Source organism: Dendronephthya gigantea, unplaced genomic scaffold (genome assembly GCF_004324835.1).
Source record: "Dendronephthya gigantea isolate DGI-Jeju-01 unplaced genomic scaffold, DenGig_1.0 000175F, whole genome shotgun sequence".
NCBI lineage: Eukaryota > Metazoa > Cnidaria > Anthozoa > Malacalcyonacea > Nephtheidae > Dendronephthya > Dendronephthya gigantea.
The window spans coordinates 69670-92147 of record NW_021163185.1 but is presented as its reverse complement, the minus strand read 5'-3'; the positions used below and the strand labels follow the sequence as shown (position 1 = coordinate 92147).

The window sequence follows — 22478 nt, the reverse complement described above, 5'->3', positions numbered from 1 at the left end:
CTATCCACCGAATAGCAAGTTTTCCGATCGATCTATAAATTATTTTTTTGATTAATATCTAAAATTTTATTAATCTTTTAAACATTTTTGTGCTGCTTGAAAAAGTTAATAATTATCTAGAAGACAGAGGTCACGGAAGATCGTTAACATCAGGGCAAATTTTATATAGCGTAAAAACAATCAATTTCATAAGGAACTAATTTTGCCAAACATGAATATATGAATAATTGCCCCCCCCCCGACACTAACGACACAAGAGGAATCTTGTCCGAAGGTCCGAAATAGTTAAAAAGATATCACGCTGAGAGATTGTCAACATATCGGTCAAAAAATTGTCAGAGCAACAAAAAGCATCCTGGGAAAGCGATAAGTATTTGTTCCAAACTGGACGCAGAAAAATTTCTGATACAAACCGCTATATTCTCTCTTTTTTATCCCGCTTCAAAATTTATTTGCAGCCATTTAGATTTATGGCGCAAATCAAAGACAATCCGTGGTTCGTGCATGGAGAGAGAAGGTCAGAAAAATGTTACCAATTTGTAAAAAATTAAGTTTATTTGTTTTTTTTATAGCCAACGCAACAAGACCTTCTAATACATCTAGTCCAGGTAAAATCATCAATCTTTTCTTGAAAATTGAACAGAGCTAGTAAAATTTTAGCTTTTATAAATTGTCTTCTTTGTATATTATGCCGTGCCGTCGTTTCACTTGTTTGGCGAATTAACAGCTCACAAAAATTATACGGAGATTATAATCTTTGAGAGTGCAAAAATATATTTTTTATTCACAGATACGACGCCTTCTTATACATCAAGTCGAGGTAAAATTAATATCCAAGATATGAACTGATCGATAAAATTTATCCAAAAAGGCGACACCTATTTAGTCTGAACTGATTTCAAACGCTGGCAGTATATACCGATTCCAAGATTACACGTGCGTCTAGAGTTGCCGTAATCTATATTACCATTACTGGCATTTCAAGGAGCTAAGAATAAGTAAAATATTTCGACATAAATTCAGTGGCGTAACTAGAACGAATTTGGGGTGAGTGTTCATTATTTAATTCAGCCGGATGGATTACACTTGAAAGTCCAACAGCTTAAAATACAGCCCCGTCGGGTAGAACTGAATATTTGCATATTCACCTCCCCTACGCCGCTGCATAAATTACATAAAATAAAATATGGAAGAATTTCCTTTTCTCTTTACAGGCACCATTCCACCCACTACTAATCCAGGTATGAATAATTGGTAGTGAATTTTGATGTTTCACTGCCCAGCCGCGTTTATTCGACGGATATAGCGCTCTCCACCGAAAAGCGGGTTTTTCAAACGATCTAAATTATACTTGTTGGTTAATACCTAATGTTTTATTTCTTTTTTAAACATTTTTGCGCACAATCAATAATTGTCTAGTAGATGCAGGGGCAGCGGAAGATTGGAAACTGGAGGCCAAATATTATATTCATTTCAGCTGACGATAAAAAAAAAATTTCGTAGGAAACTAATATTGCTAACCCGAAAATATGAATAATTTCCCCCCCCCGCGAAGCTAACGATCTTTCGTGGCCCCTGCTATGTAAAGGAATATCCAACCTTCGTACATGCATGCAATCCGCCGTAGGTGTTGGCTAATAAAGATTTAATCGTCCATAGTTGACACATTTTTCTCAGCAGTTCTTCGCTTGAATTTGATATCTTTTTTATTTCGTTGAAGTTAAGACAAAAATTAACCTTAGCATGACTGTTACAAGACTCACAAGGAATCCATAATTTCCAATTGCAGTCATAATTAAATAGTATGCAAACTCAAACAAAATAAGTTGATGCGGAAGAATAATTATACTATTTTTCTTCACAGCGAAAAACATGCCACGAAATTTTACGACATCAGCGCCAGGTAACAGTTCCTATTAGTAATTATCATTAACGATGCATATTTGAAAACAGGGCTTTGGCATTGCGTTTTCATTATTTTTTGCATTGAGGAATAAGAAACTAATATTGCCGAACATGAAGATATGAATAATTGCTCCCTACCTCAATTAATGCTCTTTTGCCCCTATATAGGTCTAGGCTAATTCAAGTTTGAACATGTTCCTATTTACTATTCTAATAATAAATAATCGGCGATAAATTCCACTTTGCTCTATCCTTCAATAAGTTTGTGTGAATAATATTTCCAGAATTATGCGGCGAAAGTCAACTGTATCCTCCTGGAAACTCACAAGCCCTCTTTATCCCCTTTCATACCCTCACTACATGGATTGCAGTTGGACCATTTCCAGCACCAATGGAAGAAAAATTTTACTACAGTTTACTTCATTCTTGGTAGGCTACTTTTACCTAATTTATTGCTCCTAAGACTTATAAGTTCAAAGTGGAAAACAAAATTATCTTTTTATTGGACAACTGCATGAGGGGAAATATTATGATATAAATAGCTGAATTTTATATGGAAGTAAATTCTTCTCAACCAAACACTTAGCTCCATTTCACCAGAAGTGACGATTCCAATATAATTATTGGATGAGGGAGCGCAGGGTATCCGGAATGTTCAGGCAGAGGTCAATGTCAGTATATCCTAGATAACTTGCGAAAGCCGACTTGAATAATTGTCTTATTATTCATTGAATTTCGAAAAAACAAGCCTTTTCATGGCGAATTTCCTTGTGTAGAAAAGATAACAAGCTGGCGCGACAAATACCCTCAACAGACAACAACGAGAACATTCAAAAATATCCGTACACTTTGAGCTAATCAGCAGACGATTGCACTATCAATTGAATATTAGCAATCTTTCATTGACTGAACTTAGAAATTCGTAGAATAGTATAGTTTAAACCGTTAAACAGTTTAAAATCAATTTAATTCGTATGTGCAAAATTGACAAATAATTTACAAAAATTGCATGACGTTTTAGCTGGAAGGTAGTTACAGTTGTGGATTTGACTATTTGGAAGTTTATAATGGAGATTCAGCAAATACGACGAAACTGGGCAGATTCTGTGGAAACCAATTACCAAGAAGCCTGGTATCATCTGGACTCAAACTCTTCATCGTGTTTCACTCGGATTATAGCGTGTCAGCACCGGGATTTGTTCTGAACTATTCAACACCATTAGGTAAGAAATAAGTTTCAAAATATATCGGCAAGAAAATATTAAAACTTATAAAAGTTTGTTCTATTTTCTGCTCGTAAGAAAATTAGGGTTAAGAACAAAACAGACTGACACTCTGAGTCAGAGTAACTGCCTGGTAGTAAAATTGAAGTATTCTAAAAATGTCTATGTAAATATTATATTTTAGATGTAAATGAATGTTACTTTGGAACACACAACTGCGCTATTGGAGCGTCATGTGTCAATACGAATGAATCGTTTTACTGCATTTGTGAAAACGGTTATACCGGAGATGGCGTAACCTGCACAGGTTTGCATCTTTATACTAATTATTTGCATGGTATTTGGTAATATTTTGCAAAAAAATTGACGAGGATAATTCATAATTCCCTTGCAATATAATTTCCTCTTTTTTGGTTAAAAAAACATAGATTTAACCGTTCAAAATATGGGAGTTTATGTATTTTATATTGTAATATCTTAGATATCAATGAATGTGAACTTGGAATTGATAACTGTCATTCTCAAGCATCATGTCGCAATACCAATGGGTCGTTCGACTGTTCTTGCAACTTTGGCTTTAGTGGAGATGGAATAGCATGTAAAATGGCTTCATACCTAATTTGCTACAATCAGATCTAGTCATATTGGGCCTCTTTTAACATATAGATCATGAGGGGCCTTATCCCCATGTTTTCCCCGACCCACCCCACTGGTAAAAATCCTCTGTTTAAAAAAAATTGATCAAAAACATGTCGTGAACTAAAGCAATTTTATTTGTATTCAGTAACTTTTCATTTCTGTATTCTGTGAACCTTTGATGAGTGCGAATACATATTTTGCATGTTATTTGAATATCAGGCGACTGATTTCCAGTCACATTTATGGCGCAAATTAAAAGACAATCCGTGGTTCGTGAAAGGAGAGAGAAGGTCAGAAAACTCTTACCAATTTTAGAAAATTTCAGTTATTTTATTTTCTTTATAGGCAACGCGACAAGACCTTCTAATACATCTAATCCAGGTAAAATCATCAATCTTTTTCTTAAAAATTGAACTAAGCGAACTTTTAGCTTTTGTAGATGGTGTTCTTTGTATAATATGCTGTTAAGTCGTTTTCATTGTTTGGCAAATTAACATATGACAAAAATTAAACGGTAATTACAATCTTTAAGGATGTGCAAAAATAAAATATTTCATAATAACAGATACGACGCCCTCTTATACATCAAGTCGAGCAAAATTAATATCTAAGATATGAACTGATCGATAAAATTTGATCTAAAAAAGGCAACACTTATTTTGTTTGAACTGATTTCAAACGCTTGCAGTATAATTGTACCGATTGCAGTATATACTGGCAGCGATAAGCAAGGGATAATAAACTTAATAATCTTCAACACGACCAAGATGCTATAAGGCACTTGTGTATTTGAGTTACGTAATTTGACATTTCATGCAATGACCTGGTCGACGTCAGCAGCGGGTCGTATGAGGGACATAATTGAAATGAAATAATCCATAGGTTAATTGAGTTATTCGTTAACATGTAATCTATATCATTATTACTGGCCTTTCAAGGAGCTAAGCATAAGAAAAATATTTCGACATAAATTCAGTGGCGTAACTAGAACGAAATTTGTGGGGTGAGCTACTGCCGGGTATAGAACTGAATATATAAATATTCACCTCCCCTACGCCGCCGCATAAATTACATAAAAAAATACATGGATGAATTTCCTTTTCTCTCAACAGGCACCATTCCACCCACTACTAATCCAGGTAATAAATATATTGGTACTCAATGTTGATAATTCACTGCCCAGATGCGGTTATCCGACGAATAGCAGGTTTTTTAATGGATCAAATCGATTCAAATTAACCCTTAGCATGATTGTCAGAAACAAACCATGCATTCAATAAAGCTTTAGGTCCGTTTTGCATTGCAACGAATCGCGCGTAAAATGAATGGATGAGATATAAAGATTAAAGATTCACCACGTTTTGCTACGATACTTAAACAAGGAAATACGCCACATCTCGCTACGATACGACTGCAGATGTGTAAAACAGTTTTTAGAAGAATTTTCGTTGTCGAAAAGATTGTACAAACTAACATTATTAATTAGGTATAGTTTATACAAAAATTAAGTTTGACAGCTCTTCGCTTCTTTAACATAATCTTGTCGGCCCTTGTTTGCCGTTTTTATATCGTTTCAAAATTTATTTGCAGCCAGTTACATTTATGGCACACATTTACATTTACATACATTTATTTTCTTTATAGGCAACGCGACAAGATCTTCTAATACATCTAATCCAGGTAAAATCATCAATCTTTTTCTTGAAAATTAAGCTGAGCGAACTGTGAATTTTTAGCGTTTAAAAATGGTCTTCTTTGTATACTAAGCTGTTAAGTTGTTTCACTTGTTTGGCTAATTAACAGCTGACAGAGTTTAAACAGTGATTATAATCTTTGAGAATGTAAAAAAAAATTTTTTTATTAACAGATACAACGCCTTCTTATATCAAGTCCAGGTAAAATTAATATCTAAGATATGAACTGATCGATAAAATTTAATCTAAAAAAGGCAACACTTTTTTTTTTTTAACTGATTTCAAACGCTTGCAATATAATTATACCGGTTGCAGTATATACTGGCAGCGATGAGCAAAGGGATAATAAACTTAATGGTCTTCAACCCGACCAAGATGCTATAAGGCACTTGTGTATTTGAGTTACGTAATTTGACATTTCATGCAATGACCTGGTCGACGTCAGCAGCGGGTCGTATGAGGGACATAATTGAAATGAAATAATCCATAGGTTAATTGAGTTATTCGTTAACATGTAATCTATATCATTATTACTGGCCTTTCAAAAAGCTAAGCATAAGAAAAATATTTCGACATATATTCAGTGGCGTAACTTGAACGAAATTTGTGGGGTGAGCTACCGTCGGGTATAGAACTGAATATATAAATATTCACCTCCCCTACGCCGCCGCATAAATTACAAAAAAAAAATACATGGATGAATTTCCTTCTCTCTTAACAGGCACCATTCCACCCACTACTAATCCAGGTAATAACTATAATTGGTACTCAATGTTGATATTTCACTGCCCAGATGCGGTTATCCGACGAATAGCAGGTTTTTCAATCGATCAAATCGATTCAAATTAACCCTTAGCATGATTGTCAGAAACAAACCATGCATTCAATAAGGCTTTAGGTCCGTTTCGCATTGCAACGAATCGCACGTAGAATGAATCGATGAGATATAAAGATTAAAGATTCACCACGTTTTGCTACGATTCTTAAACAAGGAAATACGCCACATCTCGCTACGATACGACTGCAGATGTGTAAAACAGTTTTTAGAAGAATTTTCGTTGTCGAAAAGATTGTACAAACTAACATTATTAATTAGGTATATAGTTGATACAAAAATTAAGTTTGACAGCTCTTCGCTCCTTTAACATAATCTTTTCGGCCCTTGTTTGCCGTTTTTTATCCCGTTTCAAAATTTATTTGCAGCCAGTTACATTTATGGCACACATTTACATTTACATACATTTATTTTTTTATAGGCAACGCGACAAGATCTTCTAATACATCTAATCCAGGTAAAATCATCAATCTTTTTCTTGAAAATTAAGGTGAGCGAACTGCGAATTTTTGGCGTTTAAAAATGGTCTTCTTTGTATACTAAGCTGTTAAGTTGTTTCACTTGTTTGGCTAATTAACAGCTGACAGAATTTAAACAGTGATTATAATCTTTGAGAATGTAAAAAAAATATATTTTTTATTAACAGATACGACGCCTTCTTATACATCAAGTCCAGGTAAAATTAATATCTAAGATATGAACTGATCGATAAAATTTAATCCAAAAAAGGCCACACGCCTCGAGTCACCGTCAATTTATTTACCTGGCAGCGATAAGCAAGGGTTAATAAACCCAATAGTCTTCAACCAGATCAAGATGCGCTATAAGTCAATTGTGTATTGGAGTCGCGTAATTTGATATGTCAATGACCTGGTCGACGTAAGCAGCGGGTCGTAAATGAGCGACATAATTTAAATGAAGTAATTTATTTGTGCAGGGGACAACTTAGCTGTCATAGTGCGCTGGGTTAATTTAGACATTCGTTAACATGTAACGATATCTTTATTACTATTACTGGCATTTCAAGGAGCTAAGAATAAGAAAAATATTTCGACATTAATTCAGTGGCGTAACTAGATTGAAATTTGGGGGGGTGAGTATTCATATATTTAATGCTGCCGGACGGATTACACTTGCAAGTGCAATAGCTTAAAATACAGCTCCGTCGGGTAGAACTGAGTATATGAATATTCACCACCACTGCAACGCTGCATAAGTTACATAAAATAAAATAAAGAGGAATTTCGTTTTCTCTTTACAGGCACCATTGCACCCACTACTAATCCAGGTAATAAATAATTGGTACTCAATGTTGATGTTTCACTGCCCAGTCGCGGTTATTCGACAAATGGCGCTATCCACCGAATAGCAAGTTTTTCCATCGATCTATAAATTATTTTTTTGATTAATATCTAAAATTTTATTAATCTTTTAAACATTTTTGTGCTGCTTGAAAAAGTTAATATTTATCTAGAAAACAGAGGTCACGGAAGATCGTTAACATCAAGGCAAATATTTATATAGCGTAAAAACAATCAATTTCATAAGGAACTAATATTGCCAAACATGAATATATGAATAATTGCCCCCCCCCCGCCTGACACTAACGACACCAGAGGAATCTTGTCCGAAGGTCCGAAATAGTTAAAAAGACATCACGCTGAGAGATTGTCAACATATCGGTCAAAAAATTGTCAGAGCGACAAAAAGCACCCTGGGAAAGCGATAAGAATTTGTTCCAAACTGGACGCAGAAAAATTTCTGATACAAACCGCTATATTCTCTCTTTTTTATCCCGCTTCAAAATTTATTTGCAGCCATTTAGATTTATGGCGCAAATCAAAAGACAATCCGTGGTTCCTGCATGGAGAGAGAAGGTCAGAAAAATGTTACCAATTTGTAAAAAATTCAGTTTATTTGTTTTTTTATAGGCAACGCAACAAGACCTTCTAATACTTCTAGTCCAGGTAAAATCATCAATCTTTTTCTTGAAAATTGAACAGAGCTAGTAAAATTTTAGCTTTTATAAATTGTCTTCTTTGTATATTATGCTGTGCCGTCGTTTCACTTGTTTGGCGAATTAACAGCTCACAAAAATTATACGGAGATTATAATCTTTGAGAGTGCAAAAATAATTTTTTATTCACAGATACGACGCCTTCTTATACATCAAGTCGAGGTAAAATTAATATCCAAGATATGAACTGATCGATAAAATTTATCCAAAAAGGCGACACCTATTTAGTCTGAACTGATTTCAAACGCTGGCAGTATATATACCGATTCCAAGATTACACGTGCGTCTAGAGTTGCCGTAATATATATTACCATTACTGGCATTTCAAGGAGCTAAGAATAAGTAAAATATTTCGACATAAATTCAGTGGCGTAACTAGAACGAAATTTGGGGGTGAGTGTTCATTATTTAATTCAGCCGGATGGATTACACTTGAAAGTCCAACAGCTTAAAATACAGCCCCGTCGGGTAGAACTGAATATTTGCATATTCACCTCCCCTACGCCGCTGCATAAATTACATAAAATAAAATATGGAAGAATTTCCTTTTCTCTTTACAGGCACCATTCCACCCACTACTAATCCAGGTAATGAATAATTGGTAGTGAATTTTGATGTTTCACTGCCCAGCCGCGTTTATTCGACGGATATAGCGCTCTCCACCGAAAAGCGGGTTTTTCAAACGATCTAAATTATACTTGTTGGTTAATACCTAATGTTTTATTTCTTTTTTAAACATTTTTGCGCACAATCAATAATTGTCTAGTAGATGCAGGGGCAGCGGAAGATTGGAAACTGGAGGCCAAATATTTATATATTCATTTCAGCTGACGATAAAAAAAAAATTTCGTAGGAAACTAATATTGCTAACCCGAAAATATGAATAATTTCCCCCCCCCGCGAAGCTAACGATCTTTCGTGGCCCCTGCTATGTAAAGGAATATCCAACCTTCGTACATGCATGCAATCCGCCGTAGGTGTTGGCTAATAAAGATTTAATCGTCCATAGTTGACACATTTTTCTCAGCAGTTCTTCGCTTGAATTTGATATCTTTTTTATTTCGTTGAAGTTAAGACAAAAATTAACCCTTAGCATGACTGTTACAAGACTCACAAGGAATCCATAATTTCCAATTGCAGTCATAATTAAATAGTATGCAAACTCAAACAAAATAAGTTGATGCGGAAGAATAATTATACTAATTTATTTCTTCACAGCGAAAAACATGCCACGAAATTTTACGACATCAGCGCCAGGTAACAGTTCCTATTAGTAATTATCATTAACGATGCATATTTGAAAACAGGGCTTTGGCATTGCGTTTTCATTATTTTTTGCATTGAGGAATAAGAAACTAATATTGCCGAACATGAAGATATGAATAATTGCTCCCTACCTCAATTAATGCTCTTTTGCCCCTATATAGGTCTAGGCTAATTCAAGTTTGAACATGTTCCTATTTACTATTCTAATAATAAATAATCGGCGATAAATTCCACTTTGCTCTATCCTTCAATAAGTTTGTGTGAATAATATTTCCAGAATTATGCGGCGAAAGTCAACTGTATCCTCCTGGAAAACTCACAAGCCCTCTTTATCCCCTTTCATACCCTCACTACATGGATTGCAGTTGGACCATTTCCAGCACCAATGGAAGAAAAATTTTACTACAGTTTACTTCATTCTTGGTAGGCTACTTTTACCTAATTTATTGCTCCTAAGACTTATAAGTTCAAAGTGGAAAACAAAATTATCTTTTTATTGGACAACTGCATGAGGGGAAATATTATGATATAAATAGCTGAATTTTATATGGAAGTAAATTCTTCTCAACCAAACACTTAGCTCCATTTCACCAGAAGTGACGATTCCAATATAATTATTGGATGAGGGAGCGCAGGGTATCCGGAATGTTCAGGCAGAGGTCAATGTCAGTATATCCTAGATAACTTGCGAAAGCCGACTTGAATAATTGTCTTATTATTCATTGAATTTCGAAAAAAAACAAGCCTTTTCATGGCGAATTTCCTTGTGTAGAAAAGATAACAAGCTGGCGCGACAAATACCCTCAACAGACAACAACGAGAACATTCAAAAATATCCGTACACTTTGAGCTAATCAGCAGACGATTGCACTATCAATTGAATATTAGCAATCTTTCATTGACTGAACTTAGAAATTCGTAGAATAGTATAGTTTAAACCGTTAAACAGTTTAAAATCAATTTAATTCGTATGTGCAAAATTGACAAATAATTTACAAAAATTGCATGACGTTTTAGCTGGAAGGTAGTTACAGTTGTGGATTTGACTATTTGGAAGTTTATAATGGAGATTCAGCAAATACGACGAAACTGGGCAGATTCTGTGGAAACCAATTACCAAGAAGCCTGGTATCATCTGGACTCAAACTCTTCATCGTGTTTCACTCGGATTATAGCGTGTCAGCACCGGGATTTGTTCTGAACTATTCAACACCATTAGGTAAGAAATAAGTTTCAAAATATATCGGCAAGAAAATATTAAAACTTATAAAAGTTTGTTCTATTTTCTGCTCGTAAGAAAATTAGGGTTAAGAACAAAACAGACTGACACTCTGAGTCAGAGTAACTGCCTGGTAGTAAAATTGAAGTATTCTAAAAATGTCTATGTAAATATTATATTTTAGATGTAAATGAATGTTACTTTGGAACACACAACTGCGCTATTGGAGCGTCATGTGTCAATACGAATGAATCGTTTTACTGCATTTGTGAAAACGGTTATACCGGAGATGGCGTAACCTGCACAGGTTTGCATCTTTATACTAATTATTTGCATGGTATTTGGTAATATTTTGCAAAAAAATTGACGAGGATAATTCATAATTCCCTTGCAATATAATTTCCTCTTTTTGGTTAAAAAAACATAGATTTAACCGTTCAAAATATGGGAGTTTATGTATTTTATATTGTAATATCTTAGATATCAATGAATGTGAACTTGGAATTGATAACTGTCATTCTCAAGCATCATGTCGCAATACCAATGGGTCGTTCGACTGTTCTTGCAACTTTGGCTTTAGTGGAGATGGAATAGCATGTAAAATGGCTTCATACCTAATTTGCTACAATCAGATCTAGTCATATTGGGCCTCTTTTAACATATAGATCATGAGGGGCCTTATCCCCATGTTTTCCCCGACCCCACCCCACTGGTAAAAATCCTCTGTTTAAAAAAACATTGATCAAAAACATGTCGTGAACTAAAGCAATTTTATTTGTATTCAGTAACTTTTCATTTCTGTATTCTGTGAACCTTTGATGAGTGCGAATACATATTTTGCATGTTATTTGAATATCAGGCGACTGATTTCCAGTCACATTTATGGCGCAAATTAAAAGACAATCCGTGGTTCGTGAAAGGAGAGAGAAGGTCAGAAAACTCTTACCAATTTTAGAAAATTTCAGTTATTTTATTTTCTTTATAGGCAACGCGACAAGACCTTCTAATACATCTAATCCAGGTAAAATCATCAATCTTTTTCTTAAAAATTGAACTAAGCGAACTTTTAGCTTTTGTAGATGGTGTTCTTTGTATAATATGCTGTTAAGTCGTTTTCATTGTTTGGCAAATTAACATATGACAAAAATTAAAGGTAATTACAATCTTTAAGGATGTGCAAAAATAAAATATTTCATAATAACAGATACGACGCCCTCTTATACATCAAGTCGAGCAAAATTAATATCTAAGATATGAACTGATCGATAAAATTTGATCTAAAAAAGGCAACACTTATTTTGTTTGAACTGATTTCAAACGCTTGCAGTATAATTGTACCGATTGCAGTATATACTGGCAGCGATAAGCAAGGGATAATAAACTTAATAATCTTCAACACGACCAAGATGCTATAAGGCACTTGTGTATTTGAGTTACGTAATTTGACATTTCATGCAATGACCTGGTCGACGTCAGCAGCGGGTCGTATGAGGGACATAATTGAAATGAAATAATCCATAGGTTAATTGAGTTATTCGTTAACATGTAATCTATATCATTATTACTGGCCTTTCAAGGAGCTAAGCATAAGAAAAATATTTCGACATAAATTCAGTGGCGTAACTAGAACGAAATTTGTGGGGTGAGCTACTGCCGGGTATAGAACTGAATATATAAATATTCACCTCCCCTACGCCGCCGCATAAATTACATAAAAAAATACATGGATGAATTTCCTTTTCTCTCAACAGGCACCATTCCACCCACTACTAATCCAGGTAATAAATAATTGGTACTCAATGTTGATAATTCACTGCCCAGATGCGGTTATCCGACGAATAGCAGGTTTTTTAATGGATCAAATCGATTCAAATTAACCCCTTAGCATGATTGTCAGAAAAAACCATGCATTCAATAAAGCTTTAGGTCCGTTTTCGCATTGCAACGAATCGCGCGTAAAATGAATGGATGAGATATAAAGATTAAAGATTCACCACGTTTTGCTACGATACTTAAACAAGGAAATACGCCACATCTCGCTACGATACGACTGCAGATGTGTAAAACAGTTTTTAGAAGAATTTTCGTTGTCGAAAAGATTGTACAAACTAACATTATTAATTAGGTATAGTTTATACAAAAATTAAGTTTGACAGCTCTTCGCTTCTTTAACATAATCTTGTCGGCCCTTGTTTGCCGTTTTTTATATCGTTTCAAAATTTATTTGCAGCCAGTTACATTTATGGCACACATTTACATTTACATACATTTATTTTTTATAGGCAACGCGACAAGATCTTCTAATACATCTAATCCAGGTAAAATCATTAATCTTTTTCTTGAAAATTAAGCTGAGCGAACTGTGAATTTTTAGCGTTTAAAAATGGTCTTCTTTGTATACTAAGCTGTTAAGTTGTTTCACTTGTTTGGCTAATTAACAGCTGACAGAGTTTAAACAGTGATTATAATCTTTGAGAGTGTAAAAAAATATTTTTTTATTAACAGATACAACGCCTTCTTATATATCAAGTCCAGGTAAAATTAATATCTAAGATATGAACTGATCGATAAAATTTAATCTAAAAAAGGCAACTCTTTTTTTTTTTTTAACTGATTTCAAACGCTTGCAATATAATTATACCGGTTGCAGTATATACTGGCAGCGATGAGCAAAGGGATAATAAACTTAATGGTCTTCAACCCGACCAAGATGCTATAAGGCACTTGTGTATTTGAGTTACGTAATTTGACATTTCATGCAATGACCTGGTCGACATCAGCAGCGGGTCGTATGAGGGAAATAATTGAAATGAAATAATCCATAGGTTAATTGAGTTATTCGTTAACATGTAATCTATATCATTATTACTGGCCTTTCAAAAAGCTAAGCATAAGAAAAATATTTCGACATATATTCAGTGGCGTAACTTGAACGAAATTTGTGGGGTGAGCTACCGTCGGGTATAGAACTGAATATATAATATTTCACCTCCCCTACGCCGCCGCATAAATTACAAAAAAAAAATACATGGATGAATTTCCTTCTCTCTTAACAGGCACCATTCCACCCACTACTAATCCAGGTAATAACTATAATTGGTACTCAATGTTGATATTTCACTGCCCAGATGCGGTTATCCGACTAATAGCAGGTTTTTCAATCGATCAAATCGATTCAAATTAACCCTTAGCATGATTGTCAGAAACAAACCATGCATTCAATAAGGCTTTAGGTCCGTTTCGCATTGCAACGAATCGCACGTAGAATGAATCGATGAGATAAAGATTAAAGATTCACCACGTTTTGCTACGATTCTTAAACAAGGAAATACGCCACATCTCGCTACGATACGACTGCAGATGTGTAAAACAGTTTTTAGAAGAATTTTCGTTGTCGAAAAGATTGTACAAACTAACATTATTAATTAGGTATATAGTTGATACAAAAATTAAGTTTGACAGCTCTTCGCTCCTTTAACATAATCTTTTCGGCCCTTGTTTGCCGTTTTTTATCCCGTTTCAAAATTTATTTGCAGCCAGTTACATTTATGGCACACATTTACATTTACATACATTTATTTTCTTTATAGGCAACGCGACAAGATCTTCTAATACATCTAATCCAGGTAAAATCATCAATCTTTTTCTTGAAAATTAAGGTGAGCGAACTGCGAATTTTTGGCGTTTAAAAATGGTCTTCTTTGTATACTAAGCTGTTAAGTTGTTTCACTTGTTTGGCTAATTAACAGCTGACAGAATTTAAACAGTGATTATAATCTTTGAGAATGTAAAAAAAATATTTTTTATTAACAGATACGACGCCTTCTTATACATCAAGTCCAGGTAAAATTAATATCTAAGATATGAACTGATCGATAAAATTTAATCCAAAAAAGGCCACACGCCTCGAGTCACCGTCAATTTATTTACCTGGCAGCGATAAGCAAGGGTTAATAAACCCAATAGTCTTCAACCAGATCAAGATGCGCTATAAGTCAATTGTGTATTGGAGTCGCGTAATTTGATATGTCAATGACCTGGTCGACGTAAGCAGCGGGTCGTAAATGAGCGACATAATTTAAATGAAGTAATTTATTTGTGCAGGGGACAACTTAGCTGTCATAGTGCGCTGGGTTAATTTAGACATTCGTTAACATGTAACGATATCTTTATTACTATTACTGGCATTTCAAGGAGCTAAGAATAAGAAAAATATTTCGACATTAATTCAGTGGCGTAACTAGATTGAAATTTGGGGGGGTGAGTATTCATATATTTAATGCTGCCGGACGGATTACACTTGCAAGTGCAATAGCTTAAAATACAGCTCCGTCGGGTAGAACTGAGTATATGAATATTCACCACCACTGCAACGCTGCATAAGTTACATAAAATAAAATAAAGAGGAATTTCGTTTTCTCTTTACAGGCACCATTGCACCCACTACTAATCCAGGTAATAAATAATTGGTACTCAATGTTGATGTTGATGTTTCACTGCCCAGTCGCGGTTATTCGACAAATGGCGCTATCCACCGAATAGCAAGTTTTCCATCGATCTATAAATTATTTTTTTGATTAATATCTAAAATTTTATTAATCTTTTAAACATTTTTGTGCTGCTTGAAAAAGTTAATAATTATCTAGAAGACAGAGGTCACGGAAGATCGTTAACATCAGGGCAAATATTTATATAGCGTAAAAACAATCAATTTCATAAGGAACTAATTTTGCCAAACATGAATATATGAATAATTGCCCCCCCCCCGACACTAACGACACAAGAGGAATCTTGTCCGAAGGTCCGAAATAGTTAAAAAGATATCACGCTGAGAGATTGTCAACATATCGGTCAAAAAATTGTCAGAGCAACAAAAGCATCCTGGGAAAGCGATAAGTATTTGTTCCAAACTGGACGCAGAAAATTTCTGATACAAACCGCTATATTCTCTCTTTTTTATCCCGCTTCAAAATTTATTTGCAGCCATTTAGATTTATGGCGCAAATCAAAAGACAATCCGTGGTTCGTGCATGGAGAGAGAAGGTCAGAAAAATGTTACCAATTTGTAAAAAATTAAGTTTATTTGTTTTTTTTATAGCCAACGCAACAAGACCTTCTAATACATCTAGTCCAGGTAAAATCATCAATCTTTTTCTTGAAAATTGAACAGAGCTAGTAAAATTTTAGCTTTTATAAATTGTCTTCTTTGTATATTATGCCGTGCCGTCGTTTCACTTGTTTGGCGAATTAACAGCTCACAAAAATTATACGGAGATTATAATCTTTGAGAGTGCAAAAATATATTTTTTATTCACAGATACGACGCCTTCTTATACATCAAGTCGAGGTAAAATTAATATCCAAGATATGAACTGATCGATAAAATTTATCCAAAAAGGCGACACCTATTTAGTCTGAACTGATTTCAAACGCTGGCAGTATATATACCGATTCCAAGATTACACGTGCGTCTAGAGTTGCCGTAATCTATATTACCATTACTGGCATTTCAAGGAGCTAAGAATAAGTAAAATATTTCGACATAAATTCAGTGGCGTAACTAGAACGAAATTTGGGGGTGAGTGTTCATTATTTAATTCAGCCGGATGGATTACACTTGAAAGTCCAACAGCTTAAAATACAGCCCCGTCGGGTAGAACTGAATATTTGCATATTCACCTCCCCTACGCCGCTGCATAAATTACATAAAATAAAATATGGAAGAATTCCTTTTCTCTTTACAGGCACCATTCCACCCACTACTAATCCAGGTAATGAATAATTGGTAGTGAATTTTGATGTTTCACTGCCCAGCCGCGTTTATTCGACGGATATAGCGCTCTCCACCGAAAAGCGGGTTTTTCAAACGATCTAAATTATACTTGTTGGTTAATACCTAATGTTTTATTTCTTTTTTAAACATTTTTGCGCACAATCAATAATTGTCTAGTAGATGCAGGGGCAGCGGAAGATTGGAAACTGGAGGCCAAATATTTATATATTCATTTCAGCTGACGATAAAAAAAAAATTTCGTAGGAAACTAATATTGCTAACCCGAAAATATGAATAATTTCCCCCCCCGCGAAGCTAACGATCTTTCGTGGCCCCTGCTATGTAAAGGAATATCCAACCTTCGTACATGCATGCAATCCGCCGTAGGTGTTGGCTAATAAAGATTTAATCGTCCATAGTTGACACATTTTTCTCAGCAGTTCTTCGCTTGAATTTGATATCTTTTTTATTTCGTTGAAGTTAAGACAAAAATTAACCCTTAGCATGACTGTTACAAGACTCACAAGGAATCCATAATTTCCAATTGCAGTCATAATTAAATAGTATGCAAACTCAAACAAAATAAGTTGATGCGGAAGAATAATTATACTAATTTATTTCTTCACAGCGAAAAACATGCCACGAAATTTTACGACATCAGCGCCAGGTAACAGTTCCTATTAGTAATTATCATTAACGATGCATATTTGAAAACAGGGCTTTGGCATTGCGTTTTCATTATTTTTTGCATTGAGGAATAAGAAACTAATATTGCCGAACATGAAGATATGAATAATTGCTCCCTACCTCAATTAATGCTCTTTTGCCCCTATATAGGTCTAGGCTAATTCAAGTTTGAACATGTTCCTATTTACTATTCTAATAATAATAATCGGCGATAAATTCCACTTTGCTCTATCCTTCAATAAGTTTGTGTGAATAATATTTCCAGAATTATGCGGCGAAAGTCAACTGTATCCTCCTGGAAAACTCACAAGCCTTTTATCCCTTTCATACCCTCACTACATGGATTGCAGTTGGACCATTTCCAGCACCAATGGAAGAAAAATTTTACTACAGTTTACTTCATTCTTGGTAGGCTACTTTTACCTAATTTATTGCTCCTAAGACTTATAAGTTCAAAGTGGAAAACAAAATTATCTTTTTATTGGACAACTGCATGAGGGGAAATATTATGATATAAATAGCTGAATTTTATATGGAAGTAAATTCTTCTCAACCAAACACTTAGCTCCATTTCACCAGAAGTGACGATTCCAATATAATTATTGGATGAGGGAGCGCAGGGTATCCGGAATGTTCAGGCAGAGGTCAATGTCAGTATATCCTAGATAACTTGCGAAAGCCGACTTGAATAATTGTCTTATTATTCATTGAATTTCGAAAAAAAACAAGCCTTTTCATGGCGAATTTCCTTGTGTAGAAAAGATAACAAGCTGGCGCGACAAATACCCTCAACAGACAACAACGAGAACATTCAAAAATATCCGTACACTTTGAGCTAATCAGCAGACGATTGCACTATCAATTGAATATTAGCAATCTTTCATTGACTGAACTTAGAAATTCGTAGAATAGTATAGTTTAAACCGTTAAACAGTTTAAAATCAATTTAATTCGTATGTGCAAAATTGACAAATAATTTACAAAAATTGCATGACGTTTTAGCTGGAAGGTAGTTACAGTTGTGGATTTGACTATTTGGAAGTTTATAATGGAGATTCAGCAAATACGACGAAACTGGGCAGATTCTGTGGAAACCAATTACCAAGAAGCCTGGTATCATCTGGACTCAAACTCTTCATCGTGTTTCACTCGGATTATAGCGTGTCAGCACCGGGATTTGTTCTGAACTATTCAACACCATTAGGTAAGAAATAAGTTTCAAAATATATCGGCAAGAAAATATTAAAACTTATAAAAGTTTGTTCTATTTTCTGCTCGTAAGAAAATTAGGGTTAAGAACAAAACAGACTGACACTCTGAGTCAGAGTAACTGCCTGGTAGTAAAATTGAAGTATTCTAAAAATGTCTATGTAAATATTATATTTTAGATGTAAATGAATGTTACTTTGGAACACACAACTGCGCTATTGGAGCGTCATGTGTCAATACGAATGAATCGTTTTACTGCATTTGTGAAAACGGTTATACCGGAGATGGCGTAACCTGCACAGGTTTGCATCTTTATACTAATTATTTGCATGGTATTTGGTAATATTTTGCAAAAAAATTGACGAGGATAATTCATAATTCCCTTGCAATATAATTTCCTCTTTTTGGTTAAAAAACATAGATTTAACCGTTCAAAATATGGGAGTTTATGTATTTTATATTGTAATATCTTAGATATCAATGAATGTGAACTTGGAATTGATAACTGTCATTCTCAAGCATCATGTCGCAATACCAATGGGTCGTTCGACTGTTCTTGCAACTTTGGCTTTAGTGGAGATGGAATAGCATGTAAAATGGCTTCATACCTAATTTGCTACAATCAGATCTAGTCATATTGGGCCTCTTTTAACATATAGATCATGAGGGGCCTTATCCCCATGTTTTCCCCGACCCCACCCCACTGGTAAAAATCCTCTGTTTAAAAAAACATTGATCAAAAACATGTCGTGAACTAAAGCAATTTTATTTGTATTCAGTAACTTTTCATTTCTGTATTCTGTGAACCTTTGATGAGTGCGAATACATATTTTGCATGTTATTTGAATATCAGGCGACTGATTTCCAGTCACATTTATGGCGCAAATTAAAAGACAATCCGTGGTTCGTGAAAGGAGAGAGAAGGTCAGAAAACTCTTACCAATTTTAGAAAATTTCAGTTATTTTATTTTCTTTATAGGCAACGCGACAAGACCTTCTAATACATCTAATCCAGGTAAAATCATCAATCTTTTTCTTAAAAATTGAACTAAGCGAACTTTTAGCTTTTGTAGATGGTGTTCTTTGTATAATATGCTGTTAAGTCGTTTTCATTGTTTGGCAAATTAACATATGACAAAAATTAAAGGTAATTACAATCTTTAAGGATGTGCAAAAATAAAATATTTCATAATAACAGATACGACGCCCTCTTATACATCAAGTCGAGCAAAATTAATATCTAAGATATGAACTGATCGATAAAATTTGATCTAAAAAAGGCAACACTTATTTTGTTTGAACTGATTTCAAACGCTTGCAGTATAATTGTACCGATTGCAGTATATACTGGCAGCGATAAGCAAGGGATAATAAACTTAATAATCTTCAACACGACCAAGATGCTATAAGGCACTTGTGTATTTGAGTTACGTAATTTGACATTTCATGCAATGACCTGGTCGACGTCAGCAGCGGGTCGTATGAGGGACATAATTGAAATGAAATAATCCATAGGTTAATTGAGTTATTCGTTAACATGTAATCTATATCATTATTACTGGCCTTTCAAGGAGCTAAGCATAAGAAAAATATTTCGACATAAATTCAGTGGCGTAACTAGAACGAAATTTGTGGGGTGAGCTACTGCCGGGTATAGAACTGAATATATAAATATTCACCTCCCCTACGCCGCCGCATAAATTACATAAAAAAATACATGGATGAATTTCCTTTTCTCTCAACAGGCACCATTCCACCCACTACTAATCCAGGTAATAAATAATTGGTACTCAATGTTGATAATTCACTGCCCAGATGCGGTTATCCGACGAATAGCAGGTTTTTTAATGGATCAAATCGATTCAAATTAACCCTTAGCATGATTGTCAGAAACAAACCATGCATTCAATAAAGCTTTAGGTCCGTTTTGCATTGCAACGAATCGCGCGTAAAATGAATGGATGAGATATAAAGATTAAAGATTCACCACGTTTTGCTACGATACTTAAACAAGGAAATACGCCACATCTCGCTACGATACGACTGCAGATGTGTAAAACAGTTTTTAGAAGAATTTTCGTTGTCGAAAAGATTGTACAAACTAACATTATTAATTAGGTATAGTTTATAAAAAAATTAAGTTTGACAGCTCTTCGCTTCTTTAACATAATCTTGTCGGCCCTTGTTTGCCGTTTTTTATATCGTTTCAAAATTTATTTGCAGCCAGTTACATTTATGGCACACATTTACATTTACATACATTTATTTTGTTTATAGGCAACGCGACAAGATCTTCTAATACATCTAATCCAGGTAAAATCATCAATCTTTTTCTTGAAAATTAAGCTGAGCGAACTGTGAATTTTTAGCGTTTAAAAATGGTCTTCTTTGTATACTAAGCTGTTAAGTTGTTTCACTTGTTTGGCTAATTAACAGCTGACAGAGTTTAAACAGTGATTATAATCTTTGAGAATGTAAAAAAAAATTTTTTTATTAACAGATACGACGCCTTCTTATACATCAAGTCCAGGTAAAATTAATATCTAAGATATGAACTGATCGATAAAATTTGATCTAAAAAAGGCAACACTTTTTTTTTTAACTGATTTCAAACGCTTGCAATATAATTATACCGGTTGCAGTATATACTGGCAGCGATGAGCAAAGGGATAATAAACTTAATGGTCTTCAACCCGACCAAGATGCTATAAGGCACTTGTGTATTTGAGTTACGTAATTTGACATTTCATGCAATGACCTGGTCGACGTCAGCAGCGGGTCGTATGAGGGACATAATTGAAATGAAATAATCCATAGGTTAATTGAGTTATTCGTTAACATGTAATCTATATCATTATTACTGGCCTTTCAAAAAGCTAAGCATAAGAAAAATATTTCGACATATATTCAGTGGCGTAACTTGAACGAAATTTGTGGGGTGAGCTACCGTCGGGTATAGAACTGAATATATAAATATTCACCTCCCCTACGCCGCCGCATAAATTACAAAAAAAAAATACATGGATGAATTTCCTTCTCTCTTAACAGGCACCATTCCACCCACTACTAATCCAGGTAATAACTATAATTGGTACTCAATGTTGATATTTCACTGCCCAGATGCGGTTATCCGACGAATAGCAGGTTTTTCAATCGATCAAATCGATTCAAATTAACCCTTAGCATGATTGTCAGAAACAAACCATGCATTCAATAAGGCTTTAGGTCCGTTTCGCATTGCAACGAATCGCACGTAGAATGAATCGATGAGATATAAAGATTAAAGATTCACCACGTTTTGCTACGATTCTTAAACAAGGAAATACGCCACATCTCGCTACGATACGACTGCAGATGTGTAAAACAGTTTTTAGAAGAATTTTCGTTGTCGAAAAGATTGTACAAACTAACATTATTAATTAGGTATATAGTTGATACAAAAATTAAGTTTGACAGCTCTTCGCTCCTTTAACATAATCTTTTCGGCCCTTGTTTGCCGTTTTTTATCCCGTTTCAAAATTTATTTGCAGCCAGTTACATTTATGGCACACATTTACATTTACATACATTTATTTTCTTTATAGGCAACGCGACAAGATCTTCTAATACATCTAATCCAGGTAAAATCATCAATCTTTTTCTTGAAAATTAAGGTGAGCGAACTGCGAATTTTTGGCGTTTAAAAATGGTCTTCTTTGTATACTAAGCTGTTAAGTTGTTTCACTTGTTTGGCTAATTAACAGCTGACAGAAATTAAACCGTGATTATAATCTTTGAGAATGTAAAAAAATATATTTTTTATTAACAGATACGACGCCTTCTTATACATCAAGTCCAGGTAAATTTAATATCTACGATATGAACTGATCGATAAAATTTAATCCAAAAAAGGCCACACGCCACGAGTCACCGTCAATTTATTTACCTGGCAGCGATAAGCAAGGGTTAATAAACCCAATAGTCTTCAACCAGATCAAGATGCGCTATAAGTCAATTGTGTATTGGAGTCGC

General features: G+C 34.5%; 2 protein-coding genes across 2 annotated transcripts; both read left to right on the top strand.

The window, feature by feature from the left end:
• Positions 1-2532: 2532 nt before the first annotated feature.
• Positions 2533-6968, top strand: LOC114538126 (cubilin-like; the record flags this gene model as incomplete). The annotated part of the gene is made up of 8 exons (XM_028559240.1): positions 2533-2547; positions 2927-3128; positions 3313-3435; positions 3610-3726; positions 4113-4148; positions 6183-6209; positions 6718-6753; positions 6943-6968. Coding segments are annotated over exons 1-8 (582 nt in total), but the record flags the coding sequence as incomplete, so codon positions are not given.
• A 1157-nt stretch (positions 6969-8125) lies between these two features.
• LOC114538125 (tolloid-like protein 1) lies at positions 8126-22334 on the top strand. The gene is made up of 25 exons (XM_028559239.1): positions 8126-8173; positions 8228-8263; positions 10597-10798; positions 10983-11105; positions 11279-11395; positions 11784-11819; positions 12550-12576; positions 13081-13116; positions 13304-13333; positions 13855-13881; positions 14389-14424; positions 14612-14641; positions 15227-15253; positions 15897-15932; positions 16116-16145; positions 16543-16569; positions 17200-17238; positions 17524-17666; positions 18261-18462; positions 18647-18769; positions 18942-19058; positions 19447-19482; positions 21516-21542; positions 22052-22087; positions 22276-22334. Exons 1-25 carry the CDS (start codon positions 8126-8128, stop codon positions 22332-22334), a joined length of 1650 nt encoding a protein of 549 aa, XP_028415040.1.
• Positions 22335-22478: the final 144 nt, after the last annotated feature.

Coding starts and splice junctions, on each gene's coding strand:
- LOC114538125 (XM_028559239.1), top strand. CDS start 8,126: ATGGCGCAAATCAAAAGACAATCCGTGGTTCCTGCATGGAGAGAGAAG. Junction 17,239..17,523: donor TTTTACGACATCAGCGCCAG/GTAACAGTTCCT, acceptor TAATATTTCCAG/AATTATGCGGCGAAAGTCAA. Junction 21,543..22,051: donor TCCACCCACTACTAATCCAG/GTAATAACTATA, acceptor TTTTCTTTATAG/GCAACGCGACAAGATCTTCT.